At 46.0% G+C, this 23,670-nt stretch overlaps 1 protein-coding gene, 1 non-coding gene and 1 pseudogene across 2 annotated transcripts; 1 reads left to right on the top strand and 2 right to left on the bottom strand.

The window, feature by feature from the left end:
* Positions 1-7,898: 7,898 nt before the first annotated feature.
* Positions 7,899-10,033, top strand: LOC120844215 (annotated as a pseudogene).
* A 213-nt stretch (positions 10,034-10,246) lies between these two features.
* Trnas-gga lies at positions 10,247-10,319 on the bottom strand. Its single transcript has one exon. It is a non-coding gene; the product is annotated as a tRNA-Ser (tRNA).
* Positions 10,320-12,087: 1,768 nt separating this feature from the next.
* Positions 12,088-13,581, bottom strand: LOC120844216. The gene is made up of 2 exons (XM_040215867.3): positions 13,240-13,581; positions 12,088-13,089 (listed from the first exon to the last, which is right to left on the bottom strand). The coding sequence occupies exons 1-2, from the start codon at positions 13,579-13,581 to the stop codon at positions 12,088-12,090; spliced, it is 1,344 nt and encodes a 447-aa protein (XP_040071801.1).
* Between the last annotated feature and the right edge of the window lie 10,089 nt (positions 13,582-23,670).

Genomic DNA, 23,670 nt, shown 5'->3' with positions numbered 1-23,670 from the left:
GCTGGTGCTGGCCAAAGCGCCGGGACGGCAGAAATCGCGCCGCTCTAGGGCCAAAACCGCTGCATATGAAACACGCTTTAATCTGGGAATACCTTTAGCTTATTACTGGAAGCATGCTTAAATAGGCTGGTTTAGGCGTGTTAGCTTTGCCTCCAGAAGTTGAAGTTGCTGGAGCGCTTGTAAACTTTGTTTAATTTTGTCAACGCGGCGCGATTCAGGTGTATTTATGCAAAGTAAAAAAGAAAATAGCGTGGTACAGAAATTATATATGTTTTGCTGTTTTTTTTGTGCATATTAAGCCGTCTGAACCAAAATGGGTCATCGGGACCGCCAATTAGGGCCGCCGTTATGTACACGCGTCTATGCCTCGCCATTCCCTCGCGGCCAAATGCATGGAACGCTCTAGATTATTATGTTAGGCAAGATTCGTACCCCAACTACGGGTTTATGGACAACATTTCGTGTCAGATGAGGAACCTCTTTGCGATTGACCAGGGAAAAATATATTCCGAAATGTGATTATAAAAAGACGGCTCTCTGACTACGGCACTACCGCTGCCACAATAAGACGCAGAATGCCTCCAACATGCCGTCAAGGCGCTGATAGCAGACGACAATGTTGGTTTCGATTTCGAGTCTAACCAGAAGTGAGTTAGGTGCAAAATCTTATACTTAAAGGCGCAAAAGAAATGAGCACAAAGAAGTAGGCGTGCACACTCGGAGCGCTATAAGCAACTAAATTTTATTTTGAAAAAAAAAAAGAAGGCGAACATATATACACACTTTATTATACCTCACCCCAAATGAACCTGAATTCCTTATTTGATGAAACGAGTGACGACGCACTCATGCAACCGTCATACTCATTTGTACTTTCTGCCGCTTTTTTGGATTCCTACTTCCCCGGAATCTGTATTTTATCCAGCAAAGGATCACACGAACACTTATTACAGTGGACTTCGAAGTTCCATGAAGGAGACCGCTTTACAGAATGTTGATGACCTATGTACGATCGGGTGGTGCACGGAAGCACCCGATGACAAAAGCTCCGTGTGAAATGACCACGACTGACACACCGTCCTTTTGCCCCGCCTTAAAATGGCCAGTTTCATCAGGAGCGAATGACGCGAATCCTCAGATAAGGTGGCCGGGCCCTCACCGTGACGGCGGAGCACTTTGCTTCTAATTAAGCGACAATAAGTGGGCACGCGAGCGTGTGTAACGTAACCATGCCGTCATTGGAACAATGCTGGTTGAACCTTGCACAGGGATTCTGCACGTGGGGCTATCATGCTACATACGTACGATCGCCCATATGTCGTTGATATTTTAGACTACCGATGTAGCGCATCCCACATGTTTGTGTGAATGTTTTTTTTTTTTTGTGCGCATGCTTTTTTGGCTTTGTTTGATTTTTAAGGCCACGGTCCCACTGAATGTGACAGTTTAGGTACTTTTTGGCAGGTCATTACTCATCTCCTTTTAAAAACTGTTTTGTGGGATTAATGTAATTCGAAAGGCAATGCAAAACTCTTTCATTTGATATTATGTATCTGTTGGTTTTTACTGTTCATGCGTGTTTGTAGCACTGCGAATATGATGGCGCGGACCCTCACTTGCTCCGCTAGTTCATGTTTTATGAACGATCCAGTAAAGATAGCGCGGTTCCAATATAGCAGTTTTGTTAAGATGATGTCGGAGCAGAATGTAACGATACACTTTTTTGGTATTTGCACTACTTTGTTTTTTTCATCCCTCCAAATATTGCCCTAAAATTGACATTTTTCAGCACAAATATGTTTTTAATGACAGGCGCTAGGGCAGTGGAGTTAGCTACAGATGTAGTGCTTATAATTGGTAACATGCAGAAAAAAATTTAATGTTGTGTAAAATTTTTTTGTTTAGATATTTTATATCAAACGTAGCACTTTTTTGTGCTTCGAGTCATGGTACTTCAAATGCCGCTGAGGAAATAATTAAGCTATGACAAAATCTTTTATAACATTTAGAGCTACAATGGTTGCCCAAGAGGTGGACGATGGCTTTTTTTCATTTTCAAAGTTATAACGCTCCAGGAGCCCTTCAAACTTACCTGTTTTTTATGCATATCTTTTTTGGACATCAAACAGATTTATTGGCATCTAATAACATTTATTGCTTGGAATAGATATACATTGCGATGTATTCAATTTTCACAATGATCTTGCTTTGGTTTCTTAATAGGTATAGAGCTTAGCTAATTTTAAAAATAATTAAAAACTGTTTGGGTGTTTTGTTGCGCTACCTGGCGGATGGCAGACAAACTGCTGATTTCTAGTGTTCAAAAAATTTCCGAGGGCGGCGTTGGCGTCTGTATCATCATCAATCTCCGTGTCTTTTTACCTTCACATTTAAAAAATATATTGGAAGATTTACTATCGAAAAATGAATGGTTTAAGTACTGGGTCCGATTAATAAATCTAAGACAAATAATTACACACGTGTAGCGTGATATAATGTGTTCATTATTCGATATGATTGAAATCAATAAACAATAAAGACGAAGAGGAAAATAATACACCCGAGTTCACTTCATGTCTAGAGTCACTAAATGAGCTTTAAAGTATCGGCATTCCGTTCCCCGAAATTGTTTTGGGCGCCGACATTTTGGGTCTTGTTCAGAGCAAACACAACTGCCGATCGTCATGATCCAAAAGTACGACTTCCTTAGCATTAGGTGCGGTGCTAGGAAGCTGATGCAATATTGCAGTGCTCTGTCGCGGGTTGTTTAAACATTTGTGGGGTACGGAAAAGCGTTTCCTGTGATTTTAGATAAAGCTTCAGGTAACTGGCAACCATGATTTTAAGCCACAATATGGCTTAAATCATGGTTGCAACGGTTCAGAGTAACTGTCGTTACTCTGAACCGTAGCTAATTATACCCCTGTTACACGAGCATCCTTAACCGTGGTTAACTCAGCTTTAACTGCTGTTACGTGGCACCACAGTCACCGCACTATACTCTCAGACAGCTATTTCAGAAGAAGTGGAGAGCGCTCGTGCACTGCTTCGATGTGTGCTCAAGATGCTCAAGCGCACGTTCGCCCATAGCTTTGACTGCATAGCCAAAGAATGTTGTCGGCCAGTATTGTGCGCTAACTGTGGCTTAGCGTAACTGCAGTTAAGTGCGCCCGTATAACAAGGGTATTACTGGCACAAGTGGGAACAATGAGGAAGAGGCAGGTGTCAAAAGGTAGTGGCTTGTGGAATCCACGGGGCTTACGTCAAGGCCCCTCCAGGTATTACAAGCCTCTTAAACAAGAGCATGAATAGTGCCATTAGATTAGGGTGCCTTCATGTGCGCTTTGCTTAGGGTGGAGACATCTCGCCATTTTGTCCCACACTTTTATTTTTATTTTTTGTTTAAAAGCGTGTGAAAGAGCGTGTCCCTGCACGCGTTTGTGGCGCTGACTGTGCTATGGCGACATTTTGTTTTCATCGATTTCTTTGGATTTTACCCGTGAGCGCGTGCTGTCGGCATCGGGTACTACAAAGGGTGGCATCACCCTAAACAGAAAGACATTGAGGCACCCTACATTAGATAAGCTACGCGTCAGAGTAGCGACACTTGGCCATATTGTGGCTTAAAATCATGTTTGCCAGTTATTTGAAGCTTTATCTGAAATCACAAGAAGCGCTTTTCTGTCCTCAACTTTAAACAGTGTGCGACAAAGCAAAGCAACATTACGTGAGCTTCCTAACACCAAATCTAATGCTGAGGATGTCGCACTTTTAAATCTTGATGATCGGCAGTTGCGCCTGCACTGCACAAGCACCAGAATGGCGCCGTTCACAACACTGACGGGGAAGAGAGTGCCGATACTCCAAGCGCAGCTCATTTATTTGCTCTAGTTCCCGCAAAACTCCTTCTCCCTGACTGAAACTGAAAGTAAATATGAATAATACATTATTATTATAGCTTATTTAGTTATAACCAACTACACATAATGAGAGGAGGAAGCGGCCGGATAGGTGAAACGTGGGTTTTATGTGAGACCGTACTAACCGTCTCAAAAGAGAGAACGCAAGAGCTTGCGCTGGTTTAAAAAGAGGCATCCAAGGAAAGAGGCGGCACGCTGTGCTCTTTGTTATTATGCGTCTAATTGCAAATTGTTGTGTGTATGTTTATACAGCCGGAAGTTAGTCCGCCTTAGTGGGCGTCTGACTCTCAGCTGTAGATGAGCAGTTTAGCCAGTGCGGTACAACCGCAAACCTGGCGTCTTTAACGTGCACCACGCAGTACTGATGCACACGACCGCACGCAGGTACGCTGCTCTTCCAGATCGAAACGGGCAGGGGCGGGGTGGCTTCTGCAGCGCGAGCTTTCCCTCCAAGTGCTCCGAGCTGGTGTGCGCTATAACCATGCACTCGGCCACCGACCCCCCCCCCCCCCCCCCTTGTGCGTCTAATTTATATACAGGTATAAGTATTTGAAGATCGACGATGGACGTCGATCGTCTCGAGGTAATGTAACGTAATAACATTATATAAATAATAAACTTGTTGAAGGACTGAAGAACTCAATTTTGCAATTCTTGGATAGTAATATGGCGATAGCCTATTGTACTTACTGTTGATGAAGAGCAATATGAGGTGACGATGTAATGATTAAATGATGAGGCTCTATAAGGACGACGACATTTGTGGGTGTCGAACCACAACGTACAGTGCCAGACTTGTTTCAAGTATCGTGTACCCAAGGACTTTCTTCACCCGCAACAGAATATGGTAGAATCAATGAGGATGTTGCTTTACAACTGCACTGTGCAGAAGTGCGGCTTATTCCTTAAAAGGAGGATTGAATTTCCAGCAGAATTCCCTGATTGACTACTTGGAACAAATGGCCTCGTTGACGTAAAGTGTCCCCGTTCCAAAAGATTCTTGAAGCATACTTAAACCGCAAAGGAGTATGAGGCGAAAAAAGAGAAAATGGAGCCTGGTACGAATCACCACCATAGCTTGTACTATGAAATACAAGGGCAGTTACACAATACACAAAGAGCGTTTTGTGATTTAGTTATATTTACACTCAAGGGCATTGATATCCAACGTTTTCAGAGAGATGACACCTTCTGGTCAACCAACAGAGAGCCTTTTCTACTCAAGTTTTACATGGAAGGCCCGACTTCCGATGAAATTCCTTACGTAGACGAGTTGTCCGATCGAATAAACTGCAATTACTCCCGATCTGGGAATCTCTCGATCTTCGTTCGTAAGCCATGGTATCATGACATCGAGGGGTGTGTCTCTTCGTCCGCTGAATATTGCTTCGGCGGATGTTTTTACCGTGTAAGATGAGACCGTCGCTTGCTGCTGGAACAACAACCTGGCGATTCTTCACTGAACTGCTTCTTCCGTAAGCTTCAAAAGGGCTTTTTTTTTTAGAGCGCAGCTCTTAGGGGCCCGTTCCCGGCTTGAGCGGCGTCGGCGTCGCCGTCGGCGTCGGCGTAACCAAGGTCACCCCAAGGTCACACGACCCCCCAAGGTCACCCCAAGGTCACGCGACCCCCAAGGTCATCCCAAGGTCACCCCAAGGTCACGTGACCCCTCCCCAGGGTAACGCGACCCCTGTCACGTGACCCCCCCGAGGTCACGTGACCACCCCCAGGGTCACGTGACCCCCCCGCCGAGATCACGTGACCTCCCCGATGACGTCACCGGCATCCGTATCGTCATCGTCATCATCACTGATGACATCCGTGATGATGGCGATGACGATGCGGATGCCGGTGACGTCATTATTGACGTCACTTGTGACGTTATCAGTGATGATGACGATGACGATGCGGATGCCGGTGAGGTCATCAGTGACGTCATCGAAGTCCGCATCGTCATCGTCACTGGTGACGTCAACCGTGACGTCAATAATGACATCATCGTCATCGTCACGTTACCCCCCCAAGGTCACGTGACCCCCCCAGGTCACTTCACCCCCCCCCCCCAGTACCCTTCCCTCCTCCTCCTCAAGAGCTGCGCTCTAATTCGGTGTTACAGGGAGTTGTAAACGGCTTTTACTTATTTTTTTATTTCGCACACCATCTGTTCTGCATGCCCGTTAGTTGCAGGATGGTATGGTGCACTAATGAAGTTTTTTTTTCTCAAAAACTTCTTTATTTTGTTTGAAGCAAGATTTGGCGCGTTATCAAAGAAAAGTATTTTCGGTAGGGCAAAAGTAGGTAAAAGAGACCGTAGAACGTCAATGACGTGTTTGGGCGTCGTGGCAGGCATCGTGTAAACCTCCAACCACATAGAGTACGCATCGTCCATGACTCCGCAGATGCGGATACGCTTCGCCGCCCACCGATTGAATAGTGGATCGTTTTCAGTTACTGTTCATGATGGCGTTGGACTCAAGGAAGACTTCGAGTCTTTCCAGAAAGTTAGCCCAGGTGCCAGGACTTTTGTCGAAAGCGGTAAGTGTTCGAAACGTCGACAACGTCGGTAGCCACGTGTTGTGCTTTACACTGGACTCTTACCATTCGCTGAGAAGAAACTTGCATGTTCGTCTGCCACGAGTCGTCCGATATCAGGTCATCACCGTAACACCATCTCCCGACAAAAACGCATGTCCATAGTTAGCAATCACGTGAACTTATAAATTCCCGAACGCTCATAACTTGCCGTCGCTAAACGCCGTTTATTCATAGCGTCACCATTGCAAATAAACGTCTTCCTATTTCTTCTGATGGTTTTCATCATATTCCTCCTAAGCTGTACTTACAACATTATGTGTGTCGGTACTTCCGAAAATATTGCAACGGCGTTTGTTTTCTGGGAACCTATAGACCCCTTTCGGAATTTAGGCAACACTAAAAAAAGTTTAGCTGGAATAGTAAAACATCTAGCAACATTGGGTGATCGCCGCCATTACGCAGGGTTCGACTAGTTCGGCCGGTCGGCGTGCAGCGTAGCCGCCGTACCGTTTTCAGCTATGGCTTGTGCGAGTGTTTTCCCAATCACCTGTTGGTGTAATGACCTATCGACACTGCCACACATAAGTGACAGAGAGGTGGAGACCTTCTACAGGAGTCGGTCAGGCACAGACCGCTGTATGGAGCGAAGTTACAACTTCTTCGTCGAAGCTTACGTGGTCCCCGCATCGATAAGGGCTAACTACTCAAGGAAAAGGCAAGTTCTTTCTTGTTTTGTAGTAATTTTTTTTAGTAACATTCCATAATTTTAATACAGTTAATCATAGTGATCGCGCTTTTAGCGTGGCCACTCCGAACGACCCGGTACGCTGCCCCCGTCGTGAGCTTGTCGTTCGGTGACAGCCGAGAACTCGCTCGTTTCGTTTTTCGTACCCCTCCAATAAACTTATGACCGCGTGTCAGTAACTGCAAAAGGTTCCTCACGAGTCACAACCTTGAGTGTTTAAGAAATCGCAATCGTGAATCGTACAGAACAGCAGAAAAGGTTGTAGGGGTGGGTGGCAGGCAGCATTTTAAATTCCTTCCTCGGTAGCCTTTTAAAGACTAAGAAGTTAAGCGGGTTGTGGCATTTCTCACAATGCTACAGAGTAGACTTTCCAGAACCACTGATGTATTGGGTTTATTTCACGGCGTTTGTAAACGTACCACGTTTGTTTGAACCCGCTAGAAATGTGACATTGCAAAAAAAAAAAAAAAAAGAAATGTGCTGAAATTGGTTTTTATTTGCTAAGAAAATATGTACAGCTGTTTGGAGTGTAAAACCGGTGTACAATTTTTTTTTTTATCCCATTCAGTGCAGGAAGTTTTTTCATTAAGCGCTCCTGCTACCGAAGCAAGAAGAAGACCCAGGATCCGTACACTGTGATGGCGGCAGTTGGGGTGCAAGGCTAGTTGTTGGATGGCCATTGTGAATGCCCTGCAGGAGGTATGGCATGTCATCATCTGATGGCCCTCCTTCGGACGGTCGCACTCCTGCAGTCAAAAGGCTTCAGCGAGGCACCAGCGGAGCTGAGCTGCACCGACCTGCCACAACAGTGGAGGGTCCCCCGAGGGCCCCACATCCAGGGTACCTCGATTCAGTCGGTGAACTGGAGAAGCGTGAGGGAGGGCGGGCTGGATACCCCGCTGACATCTCGTCTGTATGAGAGCAGGATCTCACCAAGAAGCCAGTGCCAGCAAAATGCCGCCAACAGGAGCTTTGCTGAAGCGCTCGCTACCCTAGGCACCTGCACCGACTTCGGGAAGGCTTTGCTACTGGTGACGGACAGCACAGTGAAAGACACGAGGTTTGGCCCTGCACTGGCCAGATCACCGCTGTCCTACCAGCAACCCATCATCCCGCATGGACTTTCAGTTGTAACAAACATAGGGCAGCACAAAAGTTTCTCGTATGCTCCCCCGAAAGACTGTACATTCTTCTCGACCAGTGGATTGTGGGAGATCCCCATTCCCTTTCTGGGCAACGAGATTTTGGAGGTAAGCAGGCATGCCATCAGGGCAGAAGGCTGTATTCACACCTTGTAGCGCAGCCCTACCATCTACCATTGCTTAGAATGCACCGGAGCTATACGGATGCACATTTCTGGCTGCCATTTGGGTTTTCCACCTATTGTTTTCTATATTTTCTCTTGGAATGCATTTTACCAATAGCCATTGGGCTTCTTTTAAAGGGTTTTAAAAGGCCACGTTGCGCAACCAAGCTTTGCATCACATTCAAGCCCTACCAGCAGATGCAGGGGACCTACTACTTTTAGCACGATCCAGAGTTTGTGGTGGGTTGCTGTTTCACGCTAACGAGAGCAGCGCAAAACCGACAAAAGTGGAGGCGCTGTAAGCGTTACTTATGGCACTGCATGGCACAGCATGCCTATCCTCTAATACATGTCTTCTCCTTCAAGGAGAAGTCGTGATGTGGCAAATTCCTTTGGCGAGGTACTCGTTAGGGCTTGATTATTTGGGGGGGGGGGGGGGGGGGGAGGTGATGAAAGCTGTGCGGATATCCGCCAGCAACTGCCGAACCACACTAGCAGCTTCTTACATTAGACAGAAGCGTCAGTATCGGCAAGCTCTATGTATCCGAAACCGAGTGTGTGGCGCAACGTAACAGTGCTCGCACAAACAAGACAGAATGTCCTTATACATACAGGTGACAGCAAAATTTCTATCAACAGCAACGAGAAAACAAACTGAAGGAGACCAGGTGGCACAGAGCCGCCAAAAAAATAGCATTCAGAAAACGTCGACGCCGTCGCTTCCGCCGGAACGAACGCATTCCTCAAGCTTCAAGCGTGCTTTCAAGCTTTTTAAAAATGAAAATCAGCCAAGAACTGTTGTAATTCAGCGCCCACAGGTCACGAAAATGGCAAGCTTTTATTTAAAAATTTAAGGCTCGTCAATCGTTACAGATACAAACTAGCGTAGAGCCTTTCCGTACGATTGCTTCACGTGTCATGTGCTCTAATCCTTCCAACTATGCTACTGGAGCGTCCGCAGTCTGCACTATGCTGAAACCTTTATGTTTTGCGGACACTGTATCACCGTGTAAACCTCGGTGCCAATGTAACTTTCTACTTACTTTGCAGACATGGCATTGTCAACGAGCCACTCGCCGCAAGGTGTTACGAGGATGTGCTCCGAGGGCTAGGCCACCAGGTCACAGTCAAGTCATGCGGGCTGTTCGTCGACCCTGAAACCCCATGGCTTGGGGCATCACCAGACAGAGTTGTGCACGACCCCGCGGAGGACCCCCCTCATGGGATTGTGGAAATTAAGTGCCCCCATTCCCTTTACAACAAAACTGTTGAAGAGCTTACCCATGCGGACTTCTGCTCCAAAGAAGTGGAGATTGCACAAGGCTGAAGGACGATCATCCTTTTTATTATCAAGTCCTCGGACAAATGGCGCTTTCTGGGCTGCAGTGGGCAGACTTTGTTGTATATGGAAAAAGTTTCATCCTAATTGAAAGGATGAGGTTCAATGAAAAAGTATGGCAGAGTGTGAGTGAAAAGTTAGAAGATTTCTACTTTAATGAACTGCTGCCACACTTGGAGTGCAGACGGTAGTTGCTGCGCTTTGAATTGCAGAGTAGAGTAAGCTGAACCATTTATTGCACTCACTTTTTTCTGAATTTTTTCTGGTTTGGAGTGAGGTCAATGTTACCCATCTAAGTGGTTTGAAAAATCTTAAAACGATAAATAATCCCTCGAGAAGGGGACAAACGACAAACACAAAATCTTCAACAATAGCTAGGTGACTGATGCGTGGATGAAAAAATCTGCCTGGTCCTGGTTTCCAACCAGGGACCTCTCCATTTCCAGTGGAGCGCTCTACCAACTGAGCCAACCAGGAGTTAGACATCAGTAGAGCAAACGGGTTTTTACAGCCGCCACCAGTCTCGCCACCAACAAGGGCGAGTCCTGCATTAACACCCCTGCATTAATTGCATTACTTCATAACCTTAATGTAGGACCCCCCTTGTTGGTGGCAAGACTGGTGGCGGCTGTTAAAACCCGTTTGCTCTACTGACGTCTAACTCCTGGTTGGCTCAGTGGGTAGAGCGCTCCACTGGAAATGGAGAGGTCCGGGGTTCGATACCAGGACTAGGCGGATTTTTTCATCTGCGCACCAGTCACCTAGCTAAAGTTGGAGATTTTGTGTTTGTTGTTTGTCCCCTTGTTCCCCTTCTCCAGGGATTATCCAGCTCGCCTACACTCCTGCATTAATTGCATTAACTTAAAAAATCTCTTCGACACAGGGAATTTGTTTCTTTTTAGGGTGTGTGTGATTTCTTCTGTTGTCCTTGTGTTGTATATTTCATTTATGTTGAATACATTTTCGATGTAAAAGATTTTTTTAAACATACGAAGCAAATTTCAGCTAATTGTAAGTCACCTTGTACCATGATGTTTTGTTTTTTTTCTGGGGGAGGGGGGGGGGGGGAAGAGAAGGAAGGGGGGAGGAGGAGTGTGATCTTTTCTATGTTGTCTTTGTATCAGTTCTTTGTGTTGAATGCATTTTTCATATAAAATTTTTTTAAACATACAAGTGTCCCTGATCTCCTGTCAATGCTCACTCCTCCTTGGATGAACCTCACTCCGACGAAAACAGTTTCGAAGTCGTGCAAACCGGTGCTACAGGAGCCAAACCCCACTTTATTATTTTTAGGCACCAACCTGTTGCTTACAAAGCATCAGCAGCACTACCCATGCCTGTAATTTGTTTAGTATTGCATGCTGTAACTGGATTACTTTTGTGATTTTAACAAAAGTCTGAAACCAGTGTTTGATCTTGGTTGAAAGACTGTGCTAGGGGGGCTTCAGGTCACACATACATGGTGTAATCGATTTATGAATGTGACTTTCCATGTCTTTTTTTCTACACAATTTACTGTTAGCACAGACTTCGGACCTGAACTCTACAATTGCGTCTGCAGAAAGGTCTCGGACATGTTTCCTTTCAATACAAATAAATTGATCTGATCAACCGCTTGCTGCATGCACGACACCACCCAATTTAGTTCACAGGAGGAAGGCGGCAGAACATGACGGCTTTACCCTCTCTTGCTCTCTACGAAGAGCCAACAAGGTTGTTGCATGGGCAGAAAGACTGCTGATTCCACAATGCATTGCAGGAATAGCGGTGTAGTCGAACTGTTTGATGACATTGGTTTATTCAATTGAACTCTCTTATACGAGAAAAGCCGATCTTGAACAAGTGGAACGGTACAATTGGGCGCTAGAACTCGAAACAGCATTCTGAAATGAGTATCTGACGCAGAATCACGGTAAATCAGCTTTACCATAGGCACATAAATGACACCTGTAAGATGCGAGCATATGAACGCTTCCCGAAGTACAAAATCATGTGTTAGCGGGGTAACTTGCCCCGTGCAGTGGCTCTAAGAATTGTTGGTGTGTTGGATAGAAAAACATTATGCAAAACACAGCTGAAAGGATCAAAGGTTCATTCACTTATATACAAGCATTGTGAATTCTGTTCAAGCCAGTGGCCATCGTTTACACAGTACTGGAGGCTAGCAGTTGTACAGTCTACTAAAACTTCCCATTTTCACTCGTCAGTAGTTGGGTCAACCTGCGGGAACATTTCCAAGTACAATTTACTCGTTATCCTTAATCAATGGTGATTGCATGTTCGTGAGTATGGTACAAACAGTCCAGATTTGGTTAGCAAGGGGTGCCAGCGAGATGGGGATGGGTCGATCAAAGATGTGGAACGACTTAATTCTTTGAATGCGTCGCTCAACATGGATCCTTAAAGCTGCGATGTCCTGGGTTTCCTCCACTTCCTCAACTGAAAATTTGCCCCGATTTAGAAAAGGAGGGATATTAAGCGTGACACCAAGATGTTTTAGAAGGTCGGCAATCTTGAATCCTTTGTCAGCCATGACAGAGTCCCCTTGATCAAAAGGCATCGTGATCAGTCCACTCTTTATCACAATTTCTTTGTCAGAGACAGATCCCATATACAACTCTGACACAAATGTCACAAGGCCATTAGGCGAAATGCCGACGAGACCTTTGAATGTGTTCGTTGACTTATAGTAAGAGTAAGTTCCCGACTGTGTGACAAAGGAACTTGCTACTTCGCATCTGACTTCCGTAGCATCTATGATGACTCGCGTCGTCGGATACTTGTCCAAGAACGCAACTGGCATGGTGGTGTCGATGGCCTCCCGTGGCAGCCAAAGACCCAGCTGGGTAAGGTTCAGGTAGAGGAAGCTCATCCATGCACTGAACAATTTTGACACGGTGCTCATTGAAATGTCAAACAGATGGCCTAGGTGTTTGTGGAAGATTCCGCCCTTCAACTTCATGAGGACCAGAAACAGCTGGTTTTCTGCCGACAGCTTTCGTCGCCGTCCGGCCTTCTGCGAGACAGAGGAGTGCCTCCCATGTTGCATGAGAATATTTCTCCCATTTTCGCCAGCGTCGACAAAATTTAGAAGAATAAGGAAACTCCGGTAATTGGGCAACCCAGTATAAAACTGAATGTCCTCATCATTGGCTCGGAATTTCTCTACGCCGAAAGGCACACTTCTTGCTTCTAGCACTTCACATTTTGCAAGTGCGGCCTCCAGCTGAGCTTTTAATCTGTACACCTGCGCTTTGCTCCGTTTCAGTTCGGCACGCAGTTAATCAATGTCTTTTTGTTGCCTCCTCTCCACAGCCTTCGTCATGTCAAGCTCTGGCCCCAGGTTGCACGTGCAAGGTGGCGCTCCCATGAACTCTGCGGTGACTTGTGGACATACTTCTTGCAGCTCGGGGATAGGGAACGGGTCTTCGTGATTTTGCGATTCTTGTTCCAAGTTTCGGTTTGGGTCTTCAAGGTCTTGCAAAGCCTGGTGTATGACTGGTGGAAGTCTCTCCTTCGGTGGCTTCCTAGTGACTCTAGGCTTGGTGAAACTGAACACTGATGGAACTGCGTGTTCGTAGAGCAGCCTGCGGCCACTGGCCACATTACGAACAAAGTCTGTTTCCACAAAATGCTTCGAGCAGACTTTTGTTGCCTTCGACACTTTAAATAGTCTACTTTCATCACGCCTGATTGCTGTGATCCACTTCCGATAGACGTTGTCTGTTTTGGGGAACATATGAAAGGACACCTGCAAAATAACATACATTCATCAAAAACAGTTTTCTTAAAAATTATAATTGAACAACATACAATGTGTTCAGGAATAACAACCGTTGAACAAAATAATTGTTGAACATGCTCTAAACACCAACTCTTTGGCTGCATTCTCACAAATTTCCAAACTGATTAGTAGCGTAACGTCCCTAAACGTCTAGTTGTACGGCCTTGGCACCCTGTTCAGGCCACCACTCCAACAGTTCCTACGATCGCAAGGCGGGTTCGAGTGATCTTCATATTCGGTGTACACTGCATTTAGTCTGTGCACTCCCTCCACCCGACGTCTGTTTTCTGGAAAACTCTTTACCGGCGTGAGTAAAGGAAACGAACTTGAGGAAGAAGTAATCATGCATCTACACGCCGAACAAGTACCTAAAATGGCCTCGGTTGCAGTGAAGCAGCGCTGAAGGAGGGACCCGCTCGCGCATGCGAGCCGCGCACTGAACCGCGGCCGTACTTCTCTAGTTAAAGACGGGGCGCGACACACGGGCACACTACTACAACATATAATCGTTTGCGATGCTTCCGCTTACGGAAGATAAGAGCGTTTTCTTGTCTAACCCGCGAAAGTTTTGTAAACAACACGAGGACTCGGTTTTTCTTTTTGAACACTTTAGAACTTGTCTGACACGTACCTTTTTTCCGTCTCCGTCAACGTATCCATCCTGCGTACACAAAGGTACGCAGCAATGCGATGGCATATTGATGCGGCGCGCGCAGACTGGGACTCAAAGTGCACCGTTGTAGGCGGTAAGATGCAGGCGGTTCTGGCGGGACCCCTGCGTGATGGCGGCGGACCTAGTTGCAGTTGCGTGCAACAGGTGGCGCTCCATTCCGAAAGGGGTCTATAATGTAACAACCTTTAAGACATCTGCCGGACCCCGTGAAACACAATATTTCGTGACGTTATTTTAGTCGTCATTAAAATGCTGAGGTAAGCACTGTAAATCGCGACTTGACGTCCGCTTCCACTCCTGTCTTGGAAGATTGAGTCTACTGAGCGTGCATTCCTGCAGAAGAAATTTTCATTGATAGAATATTAACACGTCAATCAACATTTGATTCCTTCTTGGTAAGATTTGTTGTGAAAGCCCGTTACAACCGCCGAACCGCATCTCCGCATACATCCGTTTGCTGGGCCACGCTACTTGAGCTAGCTGAGCACAGCTGGCAGCGGCGCGAGCAAGGCCACGAGGGGAACGTGATGGTGCTCGAGCCATCCCACTGTGAACCAATGTTTCGGCCACCCCACGGGTACGTGTCGCCATCTATTGGTTGAACTAAAGCCTTGTTCAAGATGGCTGCCGTGGGACCGCAGCCTTAATCTAGTTAGCTTCAATGGTGCTCTGAGGGAACGCCAACAAGGCCGACAATTTTCTTGAAATTTATATCGAACATTTTTTTTTTTTTTTTTGTAACCATTTTATTTTTATTGTCTCTTTTTAATTTTGACAGTAGGCTTCAAGTTGAGTTTCGAGCTTCGTGTCTCTCGGTCTCTTTTTGTCCTATTGCTCTAGAGTTTTCTTTTATATACTCATTCATTTTGGAGATTGGGACGCCCGGATAGCAAATTTGAGCAGAGACAGACGGAAGTATTTGAGAAAGGGGAGAGCACAGGGGAGGGGCGAGCCGAACGGCCTCGGAACGGATTGCTTACCAAGGTCGCTCGGCTAAACTCCATGGCGCACCCTCTCTTTCCCTCAGAAAGGGCGAGACACGTGATGAGAGAACAGTTACCCTCCCGTTTTCCCCACACAAATCTCCTTTGTGGGCGAAGAGGATTCGGCGTCCTTGAGCGACAAGGAATCCGTTCATTCCTAAGCTGACAGTACAGGGGGAGCTACGCGCCCGCCGGATCAGTCATCACCTGCCCCGCTCTCTGCGCGTGGTTACGGGAAGGAGCATGATCGCCTGATTAAAGTTAGACGTGCGATTGGTTCACCGAACGCCTTGGCTTCAATTACCCTGTCAGCTCAGGGGTGACGGAGTCCAGCCCGCGAAACACACACAGAAAGTGAGGTCACGTTGACCAAGGCCACGCGATAAGGTAGGGGTCGACTGGAGGACGGTGGGGACTGTTCGACTGGTTCGGGGAACTTTCGGCAGAATTCGCCGAAGTTCGCCATCGTGAACAGTGTTGTGCAACCGGGAACTGAAAACGGGCAGAAACAGCTTTTTTCTCCAAGAGAAAATAATTGCAAGATCAACCTGCGCATATCAGGGCATCGTGGTGCCAGTTTTTAAGTTGTTTTAGTGCATTTTATTGCTTAGCGGACTGATTTTATCGTGCGAAGCGGCTCGGCATCTTCATTATCCACGCTACCTCTACTGGAAACACAATTCAATCTGGGTCTTGAGGCCAATACTCTGTTCACACTTAAGCTCAGACTGCAGCCAAAGCTACTAGCGCGAGCCAAAACGCACTCCTGGTTTTGGGACACTCAGTTCTAGCCCGAGCGCTTGTTCTGCAGAAGGATGCTTCAAAGCAGTGTAAAGGCCGGTTCAGACACTCGCGTTTGAGTGCGTTTGACTGCGTTGCGTCAAGAACCGGAAGCGAGTCACCAGCACATCTGTGCGTCGTATGAAGCGTGGAATCCAATTCAAGGAATCATCTTGGCACGCGATATAAACAGCATAGATGTCCTAGTTTCTCGCAGCCGCAACGCAGTCAAACGCAGTCAAACGCAACTGTCTGAACCAGGCCTTACGGTGGCTATTAGCGGCCAGATGTTTTGGTAGCGCCCTCCTATGGTTCCCTCTCGTAACGTTATTACCTTGCGAACAAAAAATTCGATGGTGTTTTTAATTAGCGTGGTGGCAGCTTGATATTATTGCACTCTCAATGCAACACTGCCAACACCCCCACAATCGAAGTTCTTACAATCTTCTCATTTCCGTCGATGAGAAATCCCTTGATGACGTCATAATCATCATTGGGCCAATCGTGGCACGACCAGAGCGACGCTTTCGAACGCGCACGTCATTAATAGACCTTATAGGCCCTTAAGCGTGTTTCATATGCAGCGATTTTGGCCCTAGAGCGGCTCGATTTCTGCCGTCGCGGCGCTCGTGCCGCTCAACCGCTGGTGCTGGCCAGAGCGCCGCGACGGCAGAATTCGCGCCGCTCTAGGGCCAAAATCGCTGCATGTGAAACACGCTTTAAAGGGGGGATCGGTGGCCAAGTGGGCTAGCGCACACTAAAGCCCCTTGATAAAAGCGTTTTTTACAAGTACCGCCAACCATTGTTGTGGAAGCGCTCGAGACACATGCCATGAGCGGGTGCTCCGCCGCCATTCGCTTCCAAGGCCCGCTCATTTCAGTGCTGCGCCGCCATTTGCTTCCAAGGGCCGCTCGAGACATGGGCCTCGTGCACTCGCGCCTTTGACGCTACTTGCAAGACGAGCGCAAACACATCGAGGGGCTTTAGCGCACACCAGTTCGGAGCACGTGGGGCGAAAGCTCGCGCTGCAGAACCCAGGATCCTGGGCTCAATCCTCACCCCTGCCCGTTTTGAACTGGATGAGAATCGTACCGGCGTGCGGTCGTGTATCACAAGACTTGGGCTCGTTACTTCAAAAATCGAATGGAAACAAATTACAAATTACTAAGCCTCAAATGCAATGAATTACCGTTACAACTAATTTTCGCTGAAAAGTAACGGATTATTTTACTCGTTACGTTACAAATTACTTTCACGCTCCTTTTTCCGCACACTTATTCAGAAAAAAATAATAATTTTGATCATTCTCAAAAATTTTCTGCAACACTACTTTTCCATTTCTCACGCGCCCCTATTATGGTAGTCCTTGTAAAAATAAAATATTGTATTTGAGAGAAAGAGTGCAGGTACGCTCCGTTCACTTGTAAGCTAAGAATCCACCGAAAGCTGAAACCACACCCGCCATCCCGCTAGCTTACGGCCCCCGGAAATGATTCCGGGAGTTGTGCAGACAAAGCTAGCGGTGCGCGTGTTCAGTACCAGCGTCTACATTCGCTACGAGATTCGGAGCTAAACAAGAGATCTACGAAAGCTCCCTTTGTACTAGAGTGTTTCGCCTGGGATCCACAAGAAAAGAAAAACTTGGTTCTAACGTTACAATGTATAACCAATGCAGAATGCAGGCGTCCCAGCTTACCTTAATATGTTTCTGTAGATTAGTGTTTGTTGTTCTTGCTGATGAGAATGTGTGGTTTTTTGGCGAGCAAATTATACACTGAAACTCTGGGTTTTTGTTCTTCTTGATGCCCTGAAGTTTAACATCTCATTAACAGATGGCTATAGAGACGACGGACATACCATGTCTGAAAAAAACGCGATCAACCAGAGAAAACGTGGCGGTTACGGGTTATCGATCACTCATTGGTTGCCATTTTCATACCATTATTCGTGAGGCCAGGGGAGGGGAGGCTATAGAGAGCAAAAGAAGCGGTGGCTATCGGTCTCACAAAACAATAGAGGATCACATCACGTTTACGCTTCTCTCTCTCTCTCTCACTCTCTCTCTCAGTCAGCACTCTTTATGTTGAGAATTGACTGCAAAGTGAGAAGTAGACTCGACTGACATGCCCAGACAAAAAAAAAAAAAAAGAAGTATCGTGTGTATACTTGAAGACGATGCTCTTAGCCTCGCACCGGGAGGTTTTCAGTCGTGCCTCAATAGCGTGCTAGAATAAAGTAGCACACATCGAAGACAAAGAGAACTGGACACCATCGCGCGAGTCTACATCATCTGTTACGTGAGTTTAACCCGCAAATCGAGGGGGTACAAACCCGCTTTAGATGTATGTGCAGGTGGCGGGAGACGTCAAAGCAGTTGGAAAGGTTGAAACGGTGTAAAATACAAAAACAAATCAACACAAAGTGCTTTGTCCTGCCCGGAAGAAGAAGAAAAACACAATGGAAGGCGACATAGAGCCTACTGAGAGTTGTCTTATTGATCTTTGTCTTTCTCATATTTGTACATTCCTTGCCCGCTTTTTTAGTGGTTCTAGTGACCGGTCATACAAAAAAAATCATGTTTTTTTCCGGCTATTCTTCCCTTCCCGATATTTTCTATATTGTTGAACTTGCTCTCTTTATACTGCTGAATGTTATGCTCCTACTGCAGCAGTTACTGTATATTGTGCTCATATTTGTTCTAGTGACGGGTAATATAAATAATTCGTTACCAATATTTTGTAACAAATCACATTACAAATTGCTTCCGAAAAAAAGTAACGTGGCACCTACACAATTAGATAAAAAGTAACTGATTACACGTAATCCGTTACTTGTAGCAGATTACTTTCCAAGTCTCTGCACCACTACTGCGTGATGCACGTTAAAGACCCCAGGCTAATGGTTGTACTGCACTGGCTGAATTTCTCCTCTACAGCTGGGAGACTCGTCGCCCGTTGAGGCAGACCAAGTTCTAAGCTGTATAAACATAAAAACAACAAAATTTTTTTAGTCCCTTATAGCCAACCATAGCAGTGTCATATTGAGCTCTCGCGCTTCTGGCATTTGCTGCAGTCTCAGTTTTACAAAAAAGCATCGTAAAGCAAATCTGGCCAATTTTTAATTCGCATGGCGTTCGCTCGAACTAGTTTGTGGAACTGTTGCAACATATTAAGATATAATAAAAAAAATCTGATGTTGTTTGAACATAAGAGGTAAAAGAAGTTTAGAGTTTTGAGTAAATTCTCCATTGTTCATGACTTCGTTGGTATAGTCTAACAGAGAGGCAAAACTACAAGCAAGTGCAAAAACCATGCACGATCTTCCTATTTGTTGGAATTAACATCCAGATATCAATATACGAATCCCCCTCCAATTTACCGTTGTTAAAGGGACACTGACAGGGTATTTATGCTCGCCGAGGTTTTTAGTTGTACGTGACATATGAGAGCTCAACTACCCAGAACAGAATTTGCGGCTCGAAATTCGGTTTCTTTCCGCCCGAAAACTGCCGATCAAGAACTGGCCGGTTCGAGTCTCGCTCACTCTCTTTTCCGCGGTCACGGGCCGTTTTCTAAGGTATCGATGCGACCACCAAATTTAATCAAAGTCGTAGGTCACTGAAGGCACACACTCAATATTAAAAATATAAAAAAATATAAAACCCATTTTTTGTGGCTTCTAAAAAGCTGCAAATACGTTGATTGAAAAAAAAGTTCCACAGACAACCGGAAGCATTCTGTGCGTGCGTCGTTTCGCGTATCGTGGGACTCGCAGGGACGGCGATGGCAGCGGACGACGGGCGTGGGACCTCTATTTCAGAACTGTCGTTCGCGGTACCGGCGAATTTTGTCTGCCTTTAAAAGAGAAATTTGGGACTGGTCAAAAGAATTGGTATTCATCCCGTACGACACGCCCGACCACCAAGCCGATTTGCACGAAGACGTCGCCGAGCCGTCGCTCCCTTCTCGTGGCTGAAGACATCGCTCGCGCAAACGTCAAGCGCGACGTGTCTACTTCGAGTGGAATATGCACGCGTACGATTTCTTTACTAGGTGAGAATGTCGCGAATGCGTGGTGCATCCCGACTTCGACCCGGGAGTGCTTTTGCTAGAGGAAAATCGGCAGCAAACTTTTCAACTTACAGTTTATCGGCTAAATTATTACTAAGGAAAGAGATACCCCATTTTCGGTATGCCCCAGTAGCTCATGTGAGTCTGGCCGATTTGTAATGTGTGATTTTCTTAGTTCTAGCTATAAGTTTCGAGTCCTGTGCGTTTATGCACCCACCAGAATGAATGAGCGCTTAATCTTTTTTGAGCATCTGGAACAGTATGTACAAACCGACAGACTAGTTATTTTTCTCGGCGACTTTAACTGCGTGTGTGCACCGCAGGACCGTTCTAACAATATCCGGTATAGAGACGCGAGCACAATGTTTTTAAGCGACATGATCGAGCAGTACGGGATGGAAGACGTTGGTCACTCCGTGTCAGGAGCGTCAGGTGTGCGTTTTACCCACTTCCAAGGGGCCAGTCATGCCCGCTTGGATAGGGCCTACGTTTCACTTGATCTCGTCAGGGCGTGTAAGAAGTACACAGTAGAGCCCGTGTCGTTTAGCGACCACTGCCTCGTTTCGTTTATGTTGTGTGCCGCTAAGGAAGCTCCCAATAAGTTTACATGGCACCTTTGGAAACTAAATTCGCAGCTGTTAGGGGACGAATTTTTCGTAAAGGGAGTTCGAAAAAAGCTCAGTGAACTGGGCGGCCTCGACGAAGGTTTCGGCACACGATGGGAATTGTTTAAACAAGAGATTAAGATGAGTGCAATCGAGCGTTCTAGTTTGATAAAGCACGTCGAAAGGAAAGAAATAAAAGAGTTAAAAGGCCTGTTAGACCAGCTAGTGCGCGAAGAGTGCTTATCGCCGGGTATTTTTTCGGATGACATCAGCAATCTTAAAAAGCGGCTGGAAGCTCTCGATACCGAACGGTTTCAGGGAGCCATGGTGCGGGCGCGTTTAAAGCGGTTATCGCTTGGAGAGTTGCCAACAAAAAGAGCCTTGGGCATAGAAAAGAAATATGCAAGCAAAAATGAAATAAGTGAAATCTTTTATCAAGGAAGAGTGTCTGGTGATAGAGACGTAATAGAAAGCGCTTTTGTCGATTATTATACCCAACTTTTCAAGTATCGCACCCCGCAGAAAACGGAGTTTAATAGTATTTTTTTGCCACTTATGCCAACACTTGAGAATGAACTTAAGGAACGATTAGAACAACCGATAGAGTTAAGTGAAATCGAAAGAGCTATTGATAATTTGCAACAAGGTAAATCGCCCGGCCCGGATGGTTTGGGAGGGGACTTTTATAAAGCGTTTAAAGAGGACGTTGCTCCTTTTTTGCTCGGTGTTATCCGCGAGGCTTATCACCTCGGCTTTTTGCCACCATCTTTTTTAAGCACACATACCGTTTTCATTCCGAAAAGTGATGACCCCGCGAAACTTCGTCAAGTCAGTTCTTATCGACCTATAACGTTGACTAATGTTGACTATAAAATTTTAATGAAAGTCTTGGCGGAACGTTTACAGTCTGTAATAGCTAAGATTGTTGGCCCGCATCAAACATGCGGCATTAAGGGGAGAAGCATTGTAACCAACGTCCATGTGGCACGCAGCATTTTAGAGTGTTGCGATGCTATGGAGCGCAGAGTGGCGGTACTGCAAATTGATTTCGAAAAAGCATTTGATAGAGTGTCCCATGAAATACTTTTTTCTATTTTAGAGCATGTAAACGTAGGCTCTATTTTGATTGAAGGTCTGCGTATGGCGTACCAGAACTGCGCCACCAGACTCATTGTTAACAAGCGGGTCAGTGACCGCGTTCCCCTTTTTTCCTCAGTGCGGCAAGGCTGTCCACTTTCACCACTGCTTTTTTGTATTTATCTAGAACCCTTTTGTTTAAGCGTCATACGTAGTAACCAAATATGTGGCTTCAAATTACAGGCCAGTGAAGTTCGGATCTTGTCTTACGCGGACGACGTGGCCGTTTTTTGTTCGGATAAAGAGAGTGTTAAAAAAGCCGTAGAGTTAACTGTGACGTTTTGTGAAAACACGTGTAGCTCTGTCAACTGGCAGAAGTGTCTGGGTTTCTGGCACGGCGACTGGCCCTCCACGCCTCCGGTTTTTGAGCGCATTGAATGGTCTGTCACGCCGGTGCGCTATCTCGGCGTACCGTTAGAGTACTACCGCTCCAGCGATCAGTTTTGGCGCGAGGAAACGGAAACTTTGCGTGCAAGGACTGGGAAGTGGAGAGGAAGTGCCATGTCTATTTTTGCTCGCGCAACTATCTGTAACACCTTTTTAGCAGCAAAGCTGTGGTACGTACTACAGGTGATACATTGTTCGCGAATTAACATACAGCGTATGCATCGGGTTTTTGCTGTTTTTGTCTGGAGTTCCTCCTGGGAAAGAATGTGTCGAACCAATATTTTTCGTCGGGTGAAAGACGGAGGGCTAGGCCTCACACACATGTTCATAAGACAACTGGTCAACAGATTTCTTTTTCTTCGTGACCAGAAAGACCCTTTTCTTAGGACTGTTATTCAGTTAAGGCTATACAATGTTTTGCCAGAGTTTGTAGTTGCGTCGTGTGATGATTGTTTTTCTGGTGCATACGGCTATTTTAAGGAAGTCATCGGTGCGTACCGCTTTTTAGCGACGCATTTCTCTTTGGATTATCTCGCTGAGGTTTCGCGTAAACGTTTGTCAAGAGATTTGATTGATTTGTTATTTCCTGTCCCGTTGTACCGGTCCAGATACAGTGCAGGCCCGGGACTAGACGTTTTAAAAAGAGTTAAAAAGATGGTAGTTCCCGCGAACGTGAAAACTTTCTTCTTTAAGTTGCACACTGAAACCCTGCCCGTTAAAACATGGCTTATCGCTAAAGGCGTACCAACAGCATGGTCAGAGCACTGCGTCCTCTGTAAGCAGCCCGAGACAATAGAACACGTATTTATCGACTGCTGGGACGCGGTGTTCTTTTGGGATGTTCTGCAGAGAACGCTAAAAAAGGTCTTACCCCTATCGCCTCACGGCATCCGATACCTGTCTGTAGATGGAAAGGGCACGGTGCCTTATGATCTCATAATGCTTTTAGGCCTGCACAGTATTTGGCAGTGTCGTCTTGCGGTGCGTCATGCCGATATCAACGTCCGCCCAGTGCACAAGTACTTTGTAGAAACGGTGTGTCACTTGCAGGAAGTGATGAAAATGCAACAACCGTTAACTGAGGGGTTGCCCGTTCTTGAAGAGCTGGCGACCATTAAGGATTTTTAATTTTCGTTTCTATTATCGGCCAGGGTGGCTCTTTTAGCCCTTCATTGATGTCATTTTCTGTGTTGTAAAATTCAGGAAATAAAGAAAGAAAAAAAAAAAAGCCCCAGTAGCTCAGTGGGAAAGACGTCCCCTTCACACGCGGTAGAGCCTGGTTCGATCCCCCGTGAACCCCTTTTTTTTTTTTTCTAAATACTTTTGATGTCTACCTTTCTTTTTTTTTTTTTACAATTATTACTGAAGAAACAAAAACAAAAAATAAGAAACAAATTTTGTGGACGACA

This window comes from Ixodes scapularis, unplaced genomic scaffold, assembly GCF_016920785.2.
Source record: "Ixodes scapularis isolate PalLabHiFi unplaced genomic scaffold, ASM1692078v2 PGA_scaffold0__279_contigs__length_252992795, whole genome shotgun sequence".
NCBI classification, from domain to species: domain Eukaryota; kingdom Metazoa; phylum Arthropoda; class Arachnida; order Ixodida; family Ixodidae; genus Ixodes; species Ixodes scapularis.
Note: the sequence above shows the minus strand (reverse complement) of the source record. Positions and strands in the feature narration are given on the sequence as shown.

Excerpts from the sequence above, each read along its gene's own strand:
- LOC120844216 (XM_040215867.3), bottom strand. The coding sequence starts at position 13,581 with ATGTTCCCCAAAACAGACAACGTCTATCGGAAGTGGATCACAGCAATC. Across the intron at positions 13,090-13,239 it reads CTATCCCCGAGCTGCAAGAA|GTGTACAGATTAAAAGCTCA; the intron begins GTATGTCCACAA and ends AGCAAAGCGCAG.